This window comes from Mizuhopecten yessoensis, unplaced genomic scaffold (genome assembly GCF_002113885.1).
Source record: "Mizuhopecten yessoensis strain PY_sf001 unplaced genomic scaffold, ASM211388v2 scaffold5519, whole genome shotgun sequence".
Classification (NCBI taxonomy): domain Eukaryota; kingdom Metazoa; phylum Mollusca; class Bivalvia; order Pectinida; family Pectinidae; genus Mizuhopecten; species Mizuhopecten yessoensis.
This window is the reverse complement of record NW_018406089.1, coordinates 1,826,108-1,843,076: the sequence shown is the minus strand read 5'-3', so window position 1 is coordinate 1,843,076 and position 16,969 is coordinate 1,826,108. Positions and strand designations below refer to the sequence as shown.

Below are 16,969 nucleotides of genomic sequence, written 5' to 3'. Positions count from 1 at the left end.
CACTCTGATTTTGGATTCTCAACACAACTGACCACTGACCACCACTACTACTATTACTACTATGAAGGAAGATACTAAGAGGAGGACAAATCATTTTCAACCTGGAAATATTCCCAAGAATAAGGGCCAGACACTTATGCCTGTAGAAGATCAAGCTGGACACCCAAATGACCAGGCTGTATTTACCAGAAGGCTAACTACAGAGGAGTACAAGCTGGTGACCAAACCTAGTCATGATGGTCGATCACTTATAGCCTCGGACACTGAAGACAGACCATGTCCAGCTCGAATTCTTCGTCCATCAACAGTTCCTCATGAAGACTCAGACTCTGAACCGGATAATATCGAGGGAAACAGAATTATTGATGTGCTCTTAATGGTAAAGATGTGGAATTCTGTATTCAGACTCCATGCAGAAAAACACTACGAGACATGCAAAATTCCAGAGTTTGAACTTGACACCGAGAGGAAACGGGCCCTGGGATGGAGTTGTTCCGTGCGGTGTGCTAAGTGCAGTTAGCGGTCTCCACTGCACAAGCTCTACAGAGAAGCGGACACAAATTAGCCCGGACCAAAGCCAGCACTTGTGAACAGGTACCTACCATCAGCTCTGTGTGGCCAGTCTGTCAGCACCAAAGGAGTCAGACTGCTTCTCGGACACCTCAACATACCTGCCGGAGCAAAAAGTGGGATGCAACGACAAGCTAACCTGGTGTCAAAGGAGATAACAGCACTCAACAAAATAGACATGGCCGAGAAGACCAGACAGGTAGTGGAGGTTTACCACCTGAGAGGGGATGCTAATCCGAGCACTATCGGAACAGCACTGGACGGGCGATACAACAGCACACTATTTGGAAGTGCTACGAAACCTGGCATGAATGCCTCACAGGGAATGAGTCTGGGCATTGAGACATCAACACCTAAGTAGTGGATAGTAGCACGCACACTTCAGAACAAGCTGTGCTGTACTGGTGCTTGGCTGAGGGGAAAAGGATATGATGTCAACTGTCCTGGAGGCCATCCTGACTGCACAGCCAACACTGACCGATACGACGGCCTGTCAAAGCATGCCATGGGAAATAACATTGGAGATCAGCTGACCAGTCAAGTATTTTGGTCAAGTACGCCACGACTGACGGGGACGGTACTGGAGCCAAAGGCATTGAGGAGGCCATGCAAGCCCTAGATCGCATGTGGAAGGTGGAGAGACTGGAGAGAAAGGGACCTACCAATGTTTCCTTGCCAAAGTACCAGAATTTCGGAAGAAATGCTGAGGGACGGTTGGACAGCACAATTTTAACCATAAATAATACCGCGGGCAAGGCCACTCAGTAGAAAGTACAACATCTTGGTGGAACTCTGAGTAAGGAGGTTCGACATCAGCTGGACCAAATAAGCTCAGAGGAAATTTATCAGCGCCAGCGTCAGTACAAACCTGATGTCAAGAAAAGAAATCTTGAGTTGTTGGTGGAACAGCACAGGGAGCACGCAAACAGGTCAAAGTCTGCCAGGAAGTCAACTTGATCCAACACTGCATCGAACCAGGGGAGACAATCAACCTCAGGACCACCTGTATTGAGAGAAAAATGACATTTTCTTTGAGGACTTTTTTGAAATCAAAGACAAAATTCCAAATTCAAGAAATATGTAACAAAATAAAATGAAAGTTACATATATATGACTACCTAAAGAGGGAACCTCCACGTGGTAGTAGTCGGACAATGTTGTACCTGTGTATACAATAGCTAATACCCTCAAAAATACTCTCTCTTTTTTTTCAATCAATCCGTTTTCAATTCAAAGAATTCCCCCATTTAACTTTTAAAAATCAGGTATGAATACATAAAAACACATAATATGCAAATTTAAGTGTCTATATTTAAACACTGTGCCAAAAAAAAATATATCAAAATTTAAAATAAAAATTAATTTAAACTTTAATTTTTAATCAAATTTAACTTGTTCATTAAACTAATTGATTCAAAAAATCAAAGATGCAGCATAGAATAATCATGTCAAATTTTATCGAAATCGGTCAAATAATACGGATCTGAGAAATAAAAACATGCATTTTTAGACCAGTCATTTAGGACTAAGACCACAATTAATTTTACTATATGTTTCATTGTAACATTTCATTTCATAACAAATTCCCAATATCCGACAGCCAACCTTCCATCTAACCTGGTCAAGAGCAACATCTTGGGAGTAATATATTAAGTTCTAAGAGGCATAGTATAGTTTTTACTAAAGTACCTATACTTCTAAGGGACTTCATTCGTGGGTACTGAACCCAGAAGGTACTGAATCCGGAAGCATTTAATTGTGACCTCAGTCCAGTTGGGGGCGACGGCGCGCGGTGTATGCACGATGTGTGCACGATGCGCGAACAATAACATTCTGGACGATTATTGCTTGCGCACTTTTGTGCGGACGATGGACGAACGTTGTGCGATAACAATCGTGGTTGGTTAAAATTGGAAAATGGCTTAACAAAAATATGTACGGTTTCGTATTGAAAAATATAAATTCAATTTTCAAGTATATTTCTATATTCTAGCTACATATATTTGCTAATCTTTCTATCTGTATTTTCGGTGTTTTTTTAAACGACCCACGACCAAAATCGACACATGTAAGGCCACAACCCACCGCGCGTGTTTTTAGTCAGTGCGTTGTGCGCTCATTGGCTGTAGAAGGCACTCGCGTCACCCGTACTGGGGTGAATCCGTAGCCCGACCGCATCCCGAACGCAGCGAAAGTTCCTCGTGCACTTAAAGTGCTACGGCGTGTCTGCGTGCTCCCAAATCCGTACTGAGGCGGTACTCACCACGTACGGATCCCCAAATATGGCCCACGTTTTTGCAAGTAGACAGCACGCACTTGCAATTACGGCGGGTTGGGACCACGGCTTTAAAATAACACACGGTCCCATATAAAATGTACAGGTATATAAAGAGACTTTTCATTTCAGTAATAATTACCATAACTTTAGTATGCATATACAATACCTACACCCATCTTTGTAGCCCAAAAACAAAAGATTCAAATATCCCTACCTCCCTACCGTGACGTAACCTCTATCTCGATGACAGAGCCACGGAGTGATCTCCCTTCCTCTTCCTTTTATGGCGCCTGCTGCATGCTGACGCACGGAGCTTGCTCCAATTCAAAACATTGTTTTGTCGGTTTGGTTTGAGTGTCAACTCATATTTTTGCGCAGTTTGTGTGCCTTATACCCATCTGCCTTTATTGATATAACTAATTGTTGTTGAAAATTATTTTTGTGCCTTTTACGGCCGGTTATTTTACTCCACGTGTGCCGGTGGTGTGCCACGGTCCGCCATTATCGTGGGTTAATTTCCGACCTCTGTTTATTTCGGTGACGGTTGTTTGTTTCGGCAAACGTTATTTATTTTAACCGTTTTCTGATTTATATTACGGGTGAAATTCTTTCTACGTTGCGTACTTTGTACTATCGTATTTTAACCTTATTTTCCCGTTTTATCTGCTTGTAAATTTTTTGTTTACGTTCGCTTTGGAGGGTATGTCTCGGTCGGGACAGCGACGAGGTAGTGCTCATGGGTGTTCCCATTTCTTTGTGGAACGGGACCCTCATGATGCCTGTCCCAGGTGTCGTCCTTGCAGTGAGGTTTCGCCTTGTGAACTTTGTTCACAGTCAAAATCTCAGGGCAAGGACTTCATTGTTCCAAAGCTACCCTCAACTTACCGTAAGACAGATTCGTCTGTTTCTTCCGGTAAGCGAGGGAAGCAGAGAGGTAGGGGTCGTGCCACCAGCTCTCTGGGGTCTGGTGGTACTGTCTCTGTTCCTGTCTCGGGGGGTCTTGCTTCGGCAAGTCCCTCTCGTGAGCAGGGGGTGGCCCTTCCTGTCCAGGAACTCCCTGGAGTAGGGGAGGGGCAGCCTGACCCTGGCTTGGCACAGCCAAGGGTCGAATTGGCCGGGAACGCCCGTAAGCTTTCGCGCTTGCCTTCGGGTAGGGACTACCGGCCGCCGGTCACTGACTCTGTCAGTGATCCCGGCATTCCAGGTGGTGCTGTCGTTGGGGACAGTCTTGGTGCCGGGCCTGTTCTTTCGGGTTCAGGTCCTGGTGTGACAACAGACTTTCTTTCGGGATTGTCTGTGTCTACCGGGATTAGTGACGCGCAGCTCACTAATCCCGGCATCAATGCTGGTCAGGCATACCCTCCCGGTCAGTTACCCGGACCCGGTCCTATTAGGTCCGGTCCCGAGTTTCATTCTTCTGGGAACCTGGGGGGTTTCCCCCCAGGGGTTGGGTTTGCTGGACAGGGGGCCGGTTTCCGGCCTCCGTTTTCCCCTGGCTTAGGGTATACGGGTGCCTGCGGGCAACCATCCTTGGGCCGCCCTTACCAGCCTGCGGATGGTTTTGGGTTGCGGCAGCATCCCGGCAGTTACGGGCTTAGCCCGTACATGTCCGGGTTTCCACCTGGAGGGAGTGGCGGTCCACCTTCGCCCTTTGGGCAAGTTGGCCAGCCCCAGTCTCAGGCAGGCCAGTTTGGCCAGTTCTGGGGTCACTCCCAGCCCGCGGGACCTTTCCCCTATCCTCCGGGATATGGGTTTAACCCCATGGCATTTCCGTCATGGAATCCTTGGGGTTTGGTCTCTCCCTCGCGGAGACGTGTTAGCATAGCCCGTACATGTCCGGGTTTCCACCTGGAGGGAGTGGCGGTCCACCTTCGCCCTTTGGGCAAGTTGGCCAGCCCCAGTCTCAGGCAGGCCAGTTTGGCCAGTTCTGGGGTCACTCCCAGCCCGCGGGACCTTTCCCCTATCCTCCGGGATATGGGTTTAACCCCATGGCATTTCCGTCATGGAATCCTTGGGGTTTGGTCTCTCCCTCGCGGAGACGTGTTAGCAGTTCTGTTGACCCCCCCCAACTTTCTGCTACTTCGGGGGCCTTATCGGCCGGTCCTAAGAAGGTGTGTCGGACCTTTAGGACTTCTGCCTCTCGGGCAGGCTCGTTGGTCTCTGGGTCCAAGGGTAGGGTTTTGGCTACTAAGCCTAAACCTACAGCCACGGCCGTTAGGCGCACTGCACCTAAACGCCGGTACGGGGAGCCTTCTCTCGGGTTGGCCCCTCTGGCTGGCCCATTTCCTCCGCCCCAGGCTTCTGGTCTGGATGGTGTGGAGGCTATGGACGTTGAGGGCGCGGGTATGGCAGAGGACAATGATGTTGTTCATCTTTCACCTGGTTGTTCGGATATAGACGCTGGTCTTTCCGAGTCGTCTGACGACAGTCCTCAGGAGGGCTTGCCCTCAGAGGAGGACTTCCAGGATGAGGGAGACCCTGAGGCTGCTGAGGTTGAGGCCCAGCATGTGTTATCCGGTATGCGGGGCCTTAGGGCTGACGTTTCCCGGATTCTTGGGGAGGAGGTTTGCCCACCACCTTCGGCATCATCTGTCCCCGAGTCCACCACCCTTTTGGGTTCTTTGGTGGCTCCTCGGGTGTCCGCTCGGTCGGACCGCTCTCTGCCAGAAGGCACCATTGTGTCTTCAGCTCTGGCCACCGCCCAGTCTCGGGTTTTAGGGAAGAATTCTTCTTCAACCCGTAGTCCTGGGTATGCTGGGTTGCAGCTCAGTGTTGGCGATTTGTCAGAGGTGCACGCCACTGACTATGCCACACATGATGGTCTGCTTGCCCCTCAACCAGCTAAGCTGGAATCGAGGGAACTTGCAGCTTGGCCCGGTAAATCGGTGGACCAGGTGGTGTTCGGTCCCAAAGAACACCACAAGATGGAGAGACTGCTGCGTCTCTCCATCCAGATTCTGTCGTATATAGACTACTTGACGGTTTGTCTATATAGGGTATCCGACTTGCCTGAGGGTCGGATAACCGAGACAGAGCAGGCCGACATCCAGGACAGAGTGACCTCTGCCCTGAACGGGGCATTGAGAGCGCTGGCAGCTTTACAGGTGTCATCCCTCGTCAATGTCTTGTTGGCTAGGCGGTTTTCAGTTTTGAAAAATCGCCCGGTCGATGAGCCTTACCGTTCCAGACTGTTGACTGCCCCCTTCTCAGGGTCCACTCTTTTTGGAGGGGCCCTTCCTTCTGTTCAGAAGGATTTGAAGGAGGACTCGGTCGCCTCTGCACTTCTGGTGAAGAGGATTCAGGCTGAGAAGGCCAGTACCTCGCAGGGGTCAGCGCCTCCTAAGAAGAAGGCTAAACCTTCGGCTTCGCAGTCCTCTGCGCAGCCCAAGTATAAGCCTCCCTTCAAGGGCAACAAATGGAAGGGTAAGAAGGGTAAGAACCCTCCTGGGGGTAAGAAGAAGGGTTCCTGACTCTTTTCTTCCCTCCTTGGTCGTGTCAGACGACGAGTTTGGCCGGGAGGAATGCAGTCCTCTCGGCTCAAGCTTAGGTCCTTCTCCCGCAGGATTAGGCTTCGGGTCAGCAGACGATTCTCTTGCCTGGCAAGGTCTCGATCTGCCTCGACCAGATCTTCCTGTGGGGGGTCGTCTTTCTGCTTTCCTTCCAGAGTGGAAGGAAATTACGGAAGACGCATGGACCTTGTCTGTGATCAAGGAGGGGTTAGGCATTCCGCTAGTGCGGGATCCGCCCTTAGCGTCAGAGCCAATCTTTTTTCCTCCACCGGGGGATCCGGAAAAGGCTCTGGCGCTCCAGGAGGAAGTAAGGACCATGCTTTCCAAGGGCGCGGTCGAGGAGGTTCCTATGTCGGGATGCACTCCCGGGTTCTACTCCAGAATGTTTCTGGTTCGGAAGAAGTCCGGGGCGTGGCGTCCCATCATAGATCTAAGTGCCTTCAACAAGCACGTAGATTCTCCTCACTTCAAGATGGAGACTCCTCGGGGTATTATCGCCTCCGTGAGAGAGGGAATGTGGGCGACTTCAGTAGATCTAAAGGACGCCTACTTCCACATCCCCATCAAGAAGTCGGCACGGAAGTACCTCCGTTTTACTTGCAACGGAAAGGTCTTCCAGTTCCGGGCCATGCCGTTCGGGCTCACGACTGCACCTTTGGTTTTCACCAAGCTGCTGCAGGTGGTCGTGGGATTCCTGCACTCTCGAGGAATAGATGTTCACATCTATTTCGACGACTCCCTCATGCTCCACCTAGTGAGAGAGTCTCTGGTACAGGTCACCCGGTTGGTTCTGAAACTCTTACTCAAGGTCGGCTTCATTCCTTCCAGAGAAAAGTCGGAGGTTTCCCCATCTCAGGATTTTGTTTTTCTGGGGAACCGTTTCAATACGGTTCAGGGCATCGCCCTTCCACCGATGGAGAAGTTCGAGAAGGCCAGGGCTTTTGCTCTGACCTTTATCGGCCGGTCTCAAGTCCAGGTACGTTGGTTTCTCAGTTTTCTGGGATATCTCAACGCCCTGGCCGATGTGGTCCCCTTAGGGAGACTTCACATCAGGCCTCTCCAGATGTTTCTCCTTGCCAACTGGGTCCCTTCTTCAAGGGATTGGGAAGCCTTGCTTCCTCTGAACCAGTCGGTCAAGGAGTACGCACGCTGGTGGACTCATCAGGACAATGTTCTCCGAGGGGTTCCTTTGTCCAAGCCAGTTCCCACTATGACCCTGTACACGGATGCATCCATGACAGGGTGGGGAGCTTATCTCGACGGGCGTTGCCAGTCGGGGGAGTGGTCTGGGGAACAGCTCTCGGAGCACAGCAATGTGCTCGAGATGAGGGCTGTTCTGTTGGCTCTGCAGTCTTTTCGGGAGATCCTGCATTCCAAGGTGGTTTGTGTGGCTACGGACAACACTACGGTTGTCGCGTATCTGGAGAGACAGGGGGGAACCAGGTCTCACACCCTGTGTGCCCTCGCTATCCGCATTCTGCTTCTATGTCAGGAAATGCAGTTGACAATTTGTGTCAAGCATCTACCAGGCAGGTTGAATGTTCTGGCGGATACTCTTTCCAGGCGCCGCCAGCCGGTTTTGACAGAGTGGCAACTGAATCCCTCGATTTTCGTGGGAATTTGTCAGGTGTGGGACAGGCCTCACATAGACCTGTTCGCCACTTCACTGAACAATCAGTTGCCAACGTTTGTCTCTCCGGTACCAGATCCAAGGGCTTGGGCCGTGGACGCTCTGTCTCTGGATTGGGAGGGAATGCATGCATATGCATTCCCACCCTTCAACATGGTGGGCAGGGTGCTGCAGAAGTTTCGGGAGCATCAGTGTTCCCTCCTCCTGATAGCGCCCCTGTGGCCGAGGCAGCCTTGGTTTCCGGAGCTTTTGTCGCTTCTGGTGGAAGAGCCCCTGGCTCTTCCTCTCAGAGCGAACCTCCTTCGCCAGCCTCGTTCCAGGACGATGCACTCTCGTCCGGAGATCCTCCACCTTCACGCGTGGAAGCTATCTCAGGAGGCCTCGCTCAGGCGGGCTTTTCTAGGGACGTGTCAGATCGCATCGCTCGATCAATTAGGGCTTCCTCATCTGCCGTCTACCAGTCACGATGGAAGATTTACTGTGATTGGTGTGTCGGCAGGAAGGTTGATCCGATCAAGGCTACTGTCCAGGTGATTGCGGACTTCCTTCTTTGGCTGTTTAGGGACCGCAATCTTGCCCCTGGCACTATCGCTGGTTATCGCACGGCCATTGCTAGTGTTCTCTCTGTTCATGGTAGGTCGGAGGTAGGCTCGTCCTCCTCTCTTTCTGCCTTGATTAGGGGGTTTGGGTTGGACAGGCCTAGGGTCCGGCAGTTGGCTCCGCAGTGGAATTTGCCACTGGTGCTCGAATCGCTGATGCGGGCACCTTATGAGCCTTTAGCGTCTGCCTCCTTGAAGTTTGTTACTTACAAGGTGGTATTCCTTGTTGCCCTGGCCTCAGGTCGAAGGAGGAGTGAGATTCATGCCTTGTCTTCTCACCCCTCTTGCCTCCGATGGTCCAGGAATTACTCTGCCGTTACCCTTCTCACTGATCCTGCCTTTATGGCTAAGAATCAGGTTCCTGGCTTCTCGCCCGATCCGATTAAGATTCCGTCTTTGACTGCCTTCGTTGGAGCTGAGGAACGGGATAGGTTGCTCTGTCCCTGTCGGGCGCTTAGGTTTTACCTCGATAAAACCAGGGGGGGGCGAGGTCCTCGATCTCGTCTGTTTTTGCCCATTAAGCAGGGTCAACAGGATATCTCTTCTCAGTCAGTGTCTAGATGGATCTGTCAGGTCATCAAGTACGGTTACGACCACTCGGATGATCAGGTTCGGGCGTTGTATAAGGTGAGGGCGCATGAGATCAGGGCCCTTGCTGCGTCATGGGCCCTCCTCAATGGGTCCCCCTTTCAGGAGGTCATGTCCGCAGCTTTCTGGCGCGGACAGACTACCTTCACGGATTTTTATCTCCGGTCCTTGGCCTCTCATTCTGATGGATTGTATTCCCTTGGACCGGTGGTGGTTGCACAGTCTGTGGCTGTTCCTCCACAGTAATTCAGTGATTTTAAATAGTATGCTATCAGGCACCACGGTGGTACACCTGCTCGTTTCACGGGGAGGTTTTCCATTTTTTAATTACTTTCGGGGCTTTATTAGGGGGGTTCCTTGAACCTTTTCCCTACCTTGAGCATGTCTCGAGTTTGTTCCGTCAGCCTGGTCTGCCTGGATTCGAAGCCTCCACTACGGTAAGACGAATTCGCATACTAAAGTTATGGTAATTATTACTGAAATGAAATTGAGGTTTTTGAAGTAAAACCAATTTTCATGATGTAATACTTACCATAACTTTATGGAGTCCCACCCTGTATTCCTCCCCTTGCCTCCTCATCCTGGCTGCCTTTAGGCTCCATAAAAGGGGGTTTGAGGAAGGGAGATCACTCCGTGGCTCTGTCATCGAGATAGAGGTTACGTCACGGTAGGGAGGTAGGGATATTTGAATCTTTTGTTTTTGGGCTACAAAGATGGGTGTAGGTATTGTATATGCATACTAAAGTTATGGTAAGTATTACATCATGAAAATTGGTTTTACTTCAAAAACCTCAATTTTACCTGTACCTGGTACCGTAGTTTTCCCCACCGGAGGCACTTACGTAACTCACCAAGGTGTTAAAATCCAGGCGAAGGGAAACTATAGACCAAAACGGATACACATAGCATCATAACGGTCATACGGTATCACATATTAGCTCTCTTTGTCAGGCACAGGCCAGGTAAAACTCCGGTCAAAATGTTATTTACCGGTTTTGTTACCTACATGTAGTCCTCAAAGCCGTGTCTAATCTGCGTAATTTTCAGAATATGAATAAAAAATTGCGGCCACTTCCTAAAAAGTGAGCCAATTTTTCCCCAATCACAAATGTTTTGGTGTTATTTTGTTGGAGAATTGATGAGACATTAAGCAAACAGAGCTTCACAGCATCGTGATAGTTATAATCACTTTACAGATACATGTATAATTATATAGAAGGTATTTGGAGGAGGTCAAGAGACAGCACATGAACTTTTAAGATCGTCAGCACAATATTTAGGTTTTGCAGTAAAAGCAAAAATGAACAGTTTCCTCAAGAGGTAAACGATAGACGGCGCGCACTAGTACTGTATCCAGTTTACAGGGAGGCTCGTGATCGCGGGCAAAATGCTCGACTGAATCTAGACAAATTGTTCATTGACGGAAGGCTATACAACCACCCCCACAAGAACAAGCTACCACGACCTCCTTTGAGGCCCGCCGTGATCCAAACCGTCCTTCCGGTTCCGGTCCCGCTTCCGGTCACGGTAGGAGATGGCAACACGTGCACGCGGACATTCTAACCATCAGTACAGCTAGGGGGACGTCACAAGAGGTCTATCACGTGACCTATATAGTGACTCTGATAATACTGTTACTACTAGAGAAACTGATTGTACAGAACTACTTAAACTCTCATGTCTAAATGTATGTGGTATCAAATCAAAACTTAATTTACCTGAATTTGCATTATTGATTGAATCCTATGATATATTATTTTTTGTTGAAAGTAAGATGGATGATTTTGATGTATAACAGCTACCACGCGGGTTTGCATACTTTTGTAAAAATAGGTTAAAAAAGGTGAGGAAGAAATCTGGTGGTATTGTTATCATATATAAAGAAGAATTGAAATCGCAGCTACTCTTTCACCACACTCCTTCAGATTTTGTCCAATGGATAAGATTATCAAAATACTTGATGTTATTGGGATGTGTATATATTCCTCCTGAAAACTCTAAATATTCATCAACGGAATGTTTTGAAGAAATAGAAAATGAGATGAATGGTCTGACTGAAAACAGTTGTAAACTAGCACTTGTTGGTGATTTTAATGCCAAAACTCAATGTAAAGATGATTTTGTACACCTGACGACACACTTATTGAAGCACTTGATGTAAATATGAATGATGAACTTATTTATATGATTAAACGAACTTGGTGTACCATTTAAACGAGCTAGCCAGTGTAAAGCAAGATCAAATAGTTTCGGGTATAAATTGCTTGATTTTTGTAAAGAAAATAATTTATATATTGCCAATGGTCGAGCTGGGAAAGACAAATTAGTTGGGAAGACAACTTGTAATGATACCAGTGTAATTGACTATCTCTCATTGTCATCAGATCTTTTGGAAATTGTAACAAATTTTGAAATTCTAGATTTTGATCCTTTAATTTCTGATGTTCATTGTATACTCGAATTTTGTTTGAAAAGAACGGAAGTGCAAAATATATATGTTAGAAGTAAGGACTTACCCACAAGTAACTATGTTAAATGGAATAATGACAAGGTATCGAACTTCGTCAATTATATTGAAGAAGATAATAATGGTACTTTAAAAGAAATTGTTAAAAAATTGGACCTGATTACGGGAAAACCTAGCAATTTAGTTACAGCTGTTTAAATAAATGATGTAGTAAATAAAATGAGCAATTTATTCAAAGATTCAGCAAAACATAACTTTGGGGGAAAGAAGGTTTTTCATCAAACATAAAAAAGTAAAACAAACTAGAAAACCATGGTTTACTCGGGAATGTCATCTTAAAAATTTAGATTTTCATAGAGCCAAACGTCGTCATAATGCCCATAAAATTCTCACAAACAAAATTACTCTTAAAAATACTGGTATAGAATACAGGAGAACTTTGAATACATTTTATAAAATTCATCAAGAGAAAATAGAAATGGAATTAAGAAAAGTTTCAAAAATAGAGCCGAAAACATTCTAGCACATTCTTAATGAACTCGACGGCACTTGTAAGGGGGCAGAATGTTGATAAAAATATCAATGAATTATACATCTACTTTAAAGATCTGAACAAGGGAGGTAACTCTTTCTGAAATCTTTCAAAGCGAAACGATCTGTTGAATGGAGAAATTACCGAATGTGAAATTACTAAAACCATTTCTTGTTTAAGTAACAATACGGCTTCAGGTTATGATGGAATCTTGAATGAATATTTAAAATCCACTACGCACTTGTGAAAACTATCAAAATATTAGCAACACGAGTGAAATATATTTGGTATTACTGAAGACACTGTTAGATATGTTTTTCTCGCATAACACCGTAGGGTTTTTTGTTCATGAAGTTTCTAACTAAGCTCCTTTTGGTTTGGGTTTTGCATGTTTCGTTTTATGCTTGATAAAAATGTAGATATCTTGTATGATCAGAGAAGTTAATTAATAATGTTACAAAGAAACGCATATTAAATGGAGAAAGAATATATGTCAGATATAAGAAATTCGACCTTGTTCTTGCTTTTAAAAACAAGAATATACAGCCAAGCTGCTGGACACGAAATATTTTAATAAAAGTCAATACCTGTCAGATGCAAACGGAGTGAATGGATCCTGTATGCTTCAATTTATTCTTCGAATAGGTTTGTTAAGGACGCTAATTTGATCGTTCAGAATATTTTGTTCACGCTCAGTATCCTCAAATGCTGCACTATTGTCACTTAATAATTTTCCCAAGGCATGAAAATGCACATTTTTAACTGCACCTTTAAATGTCAAAGTTAGTTTCATTGTTTTGTAATATTTTATTTTAATACACATTTGTTAATATTTGTCCTGTTAGCCTATTCTCCTGTACTATATTTATTCTGTAGATATAAAGAGGAATACTACAATATGTATATCCATACGAGTTATGCATATGATATTCAACGGGAAACCCATTAAATTTTCTATTCATTACATTTTAAAAGGTAGTGCGTCGTATATACTGCTACGTCAGAAAGGTGCGGGAATTAATATTGGTAGCGTTATATTTCACGCCAGGTTCTAATGACGTCACGCTTACGCTTGACAACAAACCAGAGCGCCATTGCGAATTGGTCACTCAACGCAAATAAGGTTTCCACACAGAAATTATGTAGTAATGTAACATAAATGATATGTTGCAGAGTCGCATAAAAACAACACGTATTCTACCGTCGCATCATGTGAATAGAAAGAAACGTTCTGATTGGACAATACTAAAAGTGATTTCTTCACATGTGAAGATAAAACATTTTGTATGTCTTCGCTGTAGTGAAAATAAAGTTTTTACCCTGCTGTTTCACTGGTAGGTTATATAAATACTGATAACGTAAGGGTGAATTCTTATTTTTTGTAGACTGTATGTGGCCTGAATTTCCAAGAAGGCTTTCAGGCATGGGGAAGCACTTCTCAATCCTGTTTCTAAGTCTGTGCCCCCGAAAACAACACTAATTAACATCAATTTTAGGTTTCCTCTCACAGAGTACTTGAAACAAGAGTTTGCTAAAGGCACCACTGTAACGGGAGAAGAAAAATGCACGGCCAGACCAGGATTCGAACCCTAGACAACCGAGCTCTAGACAGATTCTCTGAAGAATTTTGGTATTTAGTCGCCGGTGATCGACCCAATCGAGTTCCGTTTCACTAGTTTGGATTTTAATTATGAAATGTAACTTGTCGCGTTTTTTGACAAATATAATGAATATAAGTTATTTCATATTGTACATAAAACAAAATTTCGTTGCGATTTACAGCTTAAATAGTTATTGATACATTCAGTAATCATGGATTATGCAACGATCTTTTAAAACCTCTCCTATAACCCGTTACGGATTATATACCTACCTACCTTTGGTTGCTGACAGGTTTTAAATCCTAAGGTTGTGGTATGGGATTATGTTAATCTACGTTTAAACTTGCAGTTATACTTATGAATTCCGTGTACACATTCACAGTGTATGTGTTACTGTATTTAGATGGCTAGTTCCTATACAGGTTATGCCTAGTGTACTTAATTAGTATGTGAGACAGAAAAGATTAGTCATAATTTTTCTAGAATTATTCAGATTTCATGAAAAAATTAATAGGGCCTTGTCTGAAATTGTTAAATCCTTCTGATTTTTTTTAAATATTGAATAATGTAGAGAAGAATCAAGAATTATTATGATAACTGAATAACAGTAATGAAGGATTCCTGAGATTTCAAGAGAGAACTACAATGTGTTATACGCTATGCTTGGTGTTCAATCTTTTTGTTTATAATCAATACAAAAAATGTTCAAATCAAAACTGTGTTTGACCTTAAAAATGAAACTGATTTCGGACTTAAGAGATTTATATTCCAGGTAACTCGCTCTTTATCGATTAAATATGTATACCTGTATTTTGAACCTGTACCGTTACGAACACACATATATATACACATACAAACATATAGATATATATATATTCTTATGTGACATATTTGTAAGCGCGATAAGAAGGTAAAACCTAACGTTTAACGGTAGTGAATGCTTTGCATACAAACTCACTCACCCGGAACGTATATATATATATAATCTATACATGATGTCTACAGTCGTTTGAGGTTGTCCTGTACACAAACTCTAGATCAACGTTAGACTGTACACACATATTCTATATGAACACACCTTTGTTAAGCTGGCAACGTCTGAAAGCGACTATATTTGGTCAAATGTTTATAGAATGATTAATTTCGTTTCGAGTGCTCTACCTTCTGTACGTACAAATATCGTCACCTTCGAATGGGAGTTATAATTAGACAAATGAGGATAAATATTGTGCTGTTTACCAATTAAGGTGTTCCTACCAAAGTTTTTACCTTCATGGAACGCCCGGGTTACGGTATTAGTCGTACTTCATGTATTTAATTATCATAATGGATTGTTAAAGTCACAAAGTAAATGACAGGCCAAATATTGGAAGGTTTAATAGATGTCTGTGCTGTGCTTGCAGGTATATCGAGAGTGTGAATTTACACGAAATCTGCGATGGTGCAGTCGGAGTAAACGTAGTTTTGGGCCCGTTGGTGCCATCTTGACAGCCCCAACCCGTGGGAACGTCCTGAGACTGAAAACCCGAACGTGACCACGTGTGTACCGTCCTTAAACTAAAATAAAGAGGGTCTGTCGCACTGGGTGCCCTCTCTGAAGCCTGACCGAAGGGGTCCTGCCTTCGGACTGGGAACCCTTGGGTACCGTCCGGGGACTGAGCCTGCGACCCGGGGGTACCGTACATGGGCGGACAGTCTTATGAGGGAGTGTAAGGAAGACATGTAGATGGGAGGTAGTGAGGGATCAGCCTGTCGAGTCGGAGGATATGTTTCTCATAATGGATTTACTGTATAATACAGAGTGGATACTTTCATTATGGACTCTTTTACAAATTATTCATGTTCAAGGTAAGTAAACATAGACGATTTAAAATTACTTTGCTTTTGTAAATCTTGCACTGACAGTTATGAAAATAAATTGCCAGAAACGCGATAATTATCAAAAAGTATTAATATGATTTTCGTAGCAATAACATATACATTTTTTACCATTCTTCAAAATCTCGATATCCATATATCCTCCTTACTAGGCTATCAGTATCCCGCCCCAGCAGTAGTGTATGAGTGCACTGTTGATTAGTTCAGGGCGATCTTATTGTGAAATACAAATTTAAAAGTCTGTCTGCAACTTCCATTTAAATGGTTTTAAAGAGGTCTGATTAATGTAGGATAATGGGTAGAATTTTAAAATATGAATACACACCACGTTTATCTCCCCTGCGATATACCATTACAAACAATTTTCTAAGCACCGGGGTACTAAACCTGAATAACAAATCAGTGTGTTACGTTTAATTTGGACGACAGAAAAATATTTTAATGTAATAAATTTACTTAACTACATGTTCTTGTATAATGCAAACAAATGCCTTCTAAGTATTCGAAGCTTTTCAACGTTAGGAATCACGTTGTTTAAATACCCGGTGTCATATTTATAGAGTCCTGGTGTAGTTACCCATGGTTGTCTATTTAAAAACCAGTCACTTTATAAGTCGTCAAAACGAAATTTCACAGTGAGCATACATGTATATATAAATACATATCGACGTAATTTATGTTTTACACAAAATATTGCCGAATTCTTACGGTGCGTTCAGGGGCGGATCCAGGATTTCCTAAAAGGGGGGGGGGGGGCTGAGAAATTTTTCTCAATAGTCAACGGTGTGCTGCGAAAGGCAGCAGCCCGAGCGCGTAGCGCGAGGAAGGGGAGGGTACAGACCCCCTCCCCGTAAGGGGGGTTTGGGGGAACTCCCCCCCACCCAAAAAAAAGTGTTTTCTAGAACGTCTCAGAAGCGATTTCCCGTGTTCTGAGGATTGTTTTTACGTTTAATTAACAAGAAGAAAAAAACGTATTTTAAGTATGGCCCAAAGACTTTTTTGTGTACTGAGAGAAAATTAAAGTTTCGGTTCAAATTCTCTATCAACAGTGTGTTTTAGAAGTCAGATGGTATTATTATAGGGGCAACCTGGTGATGACAAATGTATGAATCCACAGGGGGCTTGTTCATTATTACCTAATTTGGCGTCCCGCCCGCAAGGGGGTACGAGAGGTTCACCGTCAAAATATAAATCTAGTCTTCAGACATTGTACGTTTGAACAAATAACACCATAACATCGTTGCTGGGGGGTTTCCATGTGGGGGAAAATTGAGGAAAATGGTGAAAATACATGATTTTTAAAGAAATTTCTCAGGG

General features: G+C 44.6%; 1 protein-coding gene across 1 annotated transcript in view; it reads left to right on the top strand.

Annotated features, from left to right (window-relative positions):
• Window positions 1–16,969, top strand: part of LOC110450842 — a 44,480-nt gene that overhangs the window by 6,048 nt on the left and 21,463 nt on the right. The window contains exon 2 of the mRNA XM_021498614.1: window positions 15,178–15,622. Within this exon, the coding sequence (XP_021354289.1) occupies window positions 15,541–15,622 (82 nt within the window). The 5' untranslated portion in view covers window positions 15,178–15,540. The remainder of the gene's footprint in view (window positions 1–15,177; window positions 15,623–16,969) is intronic.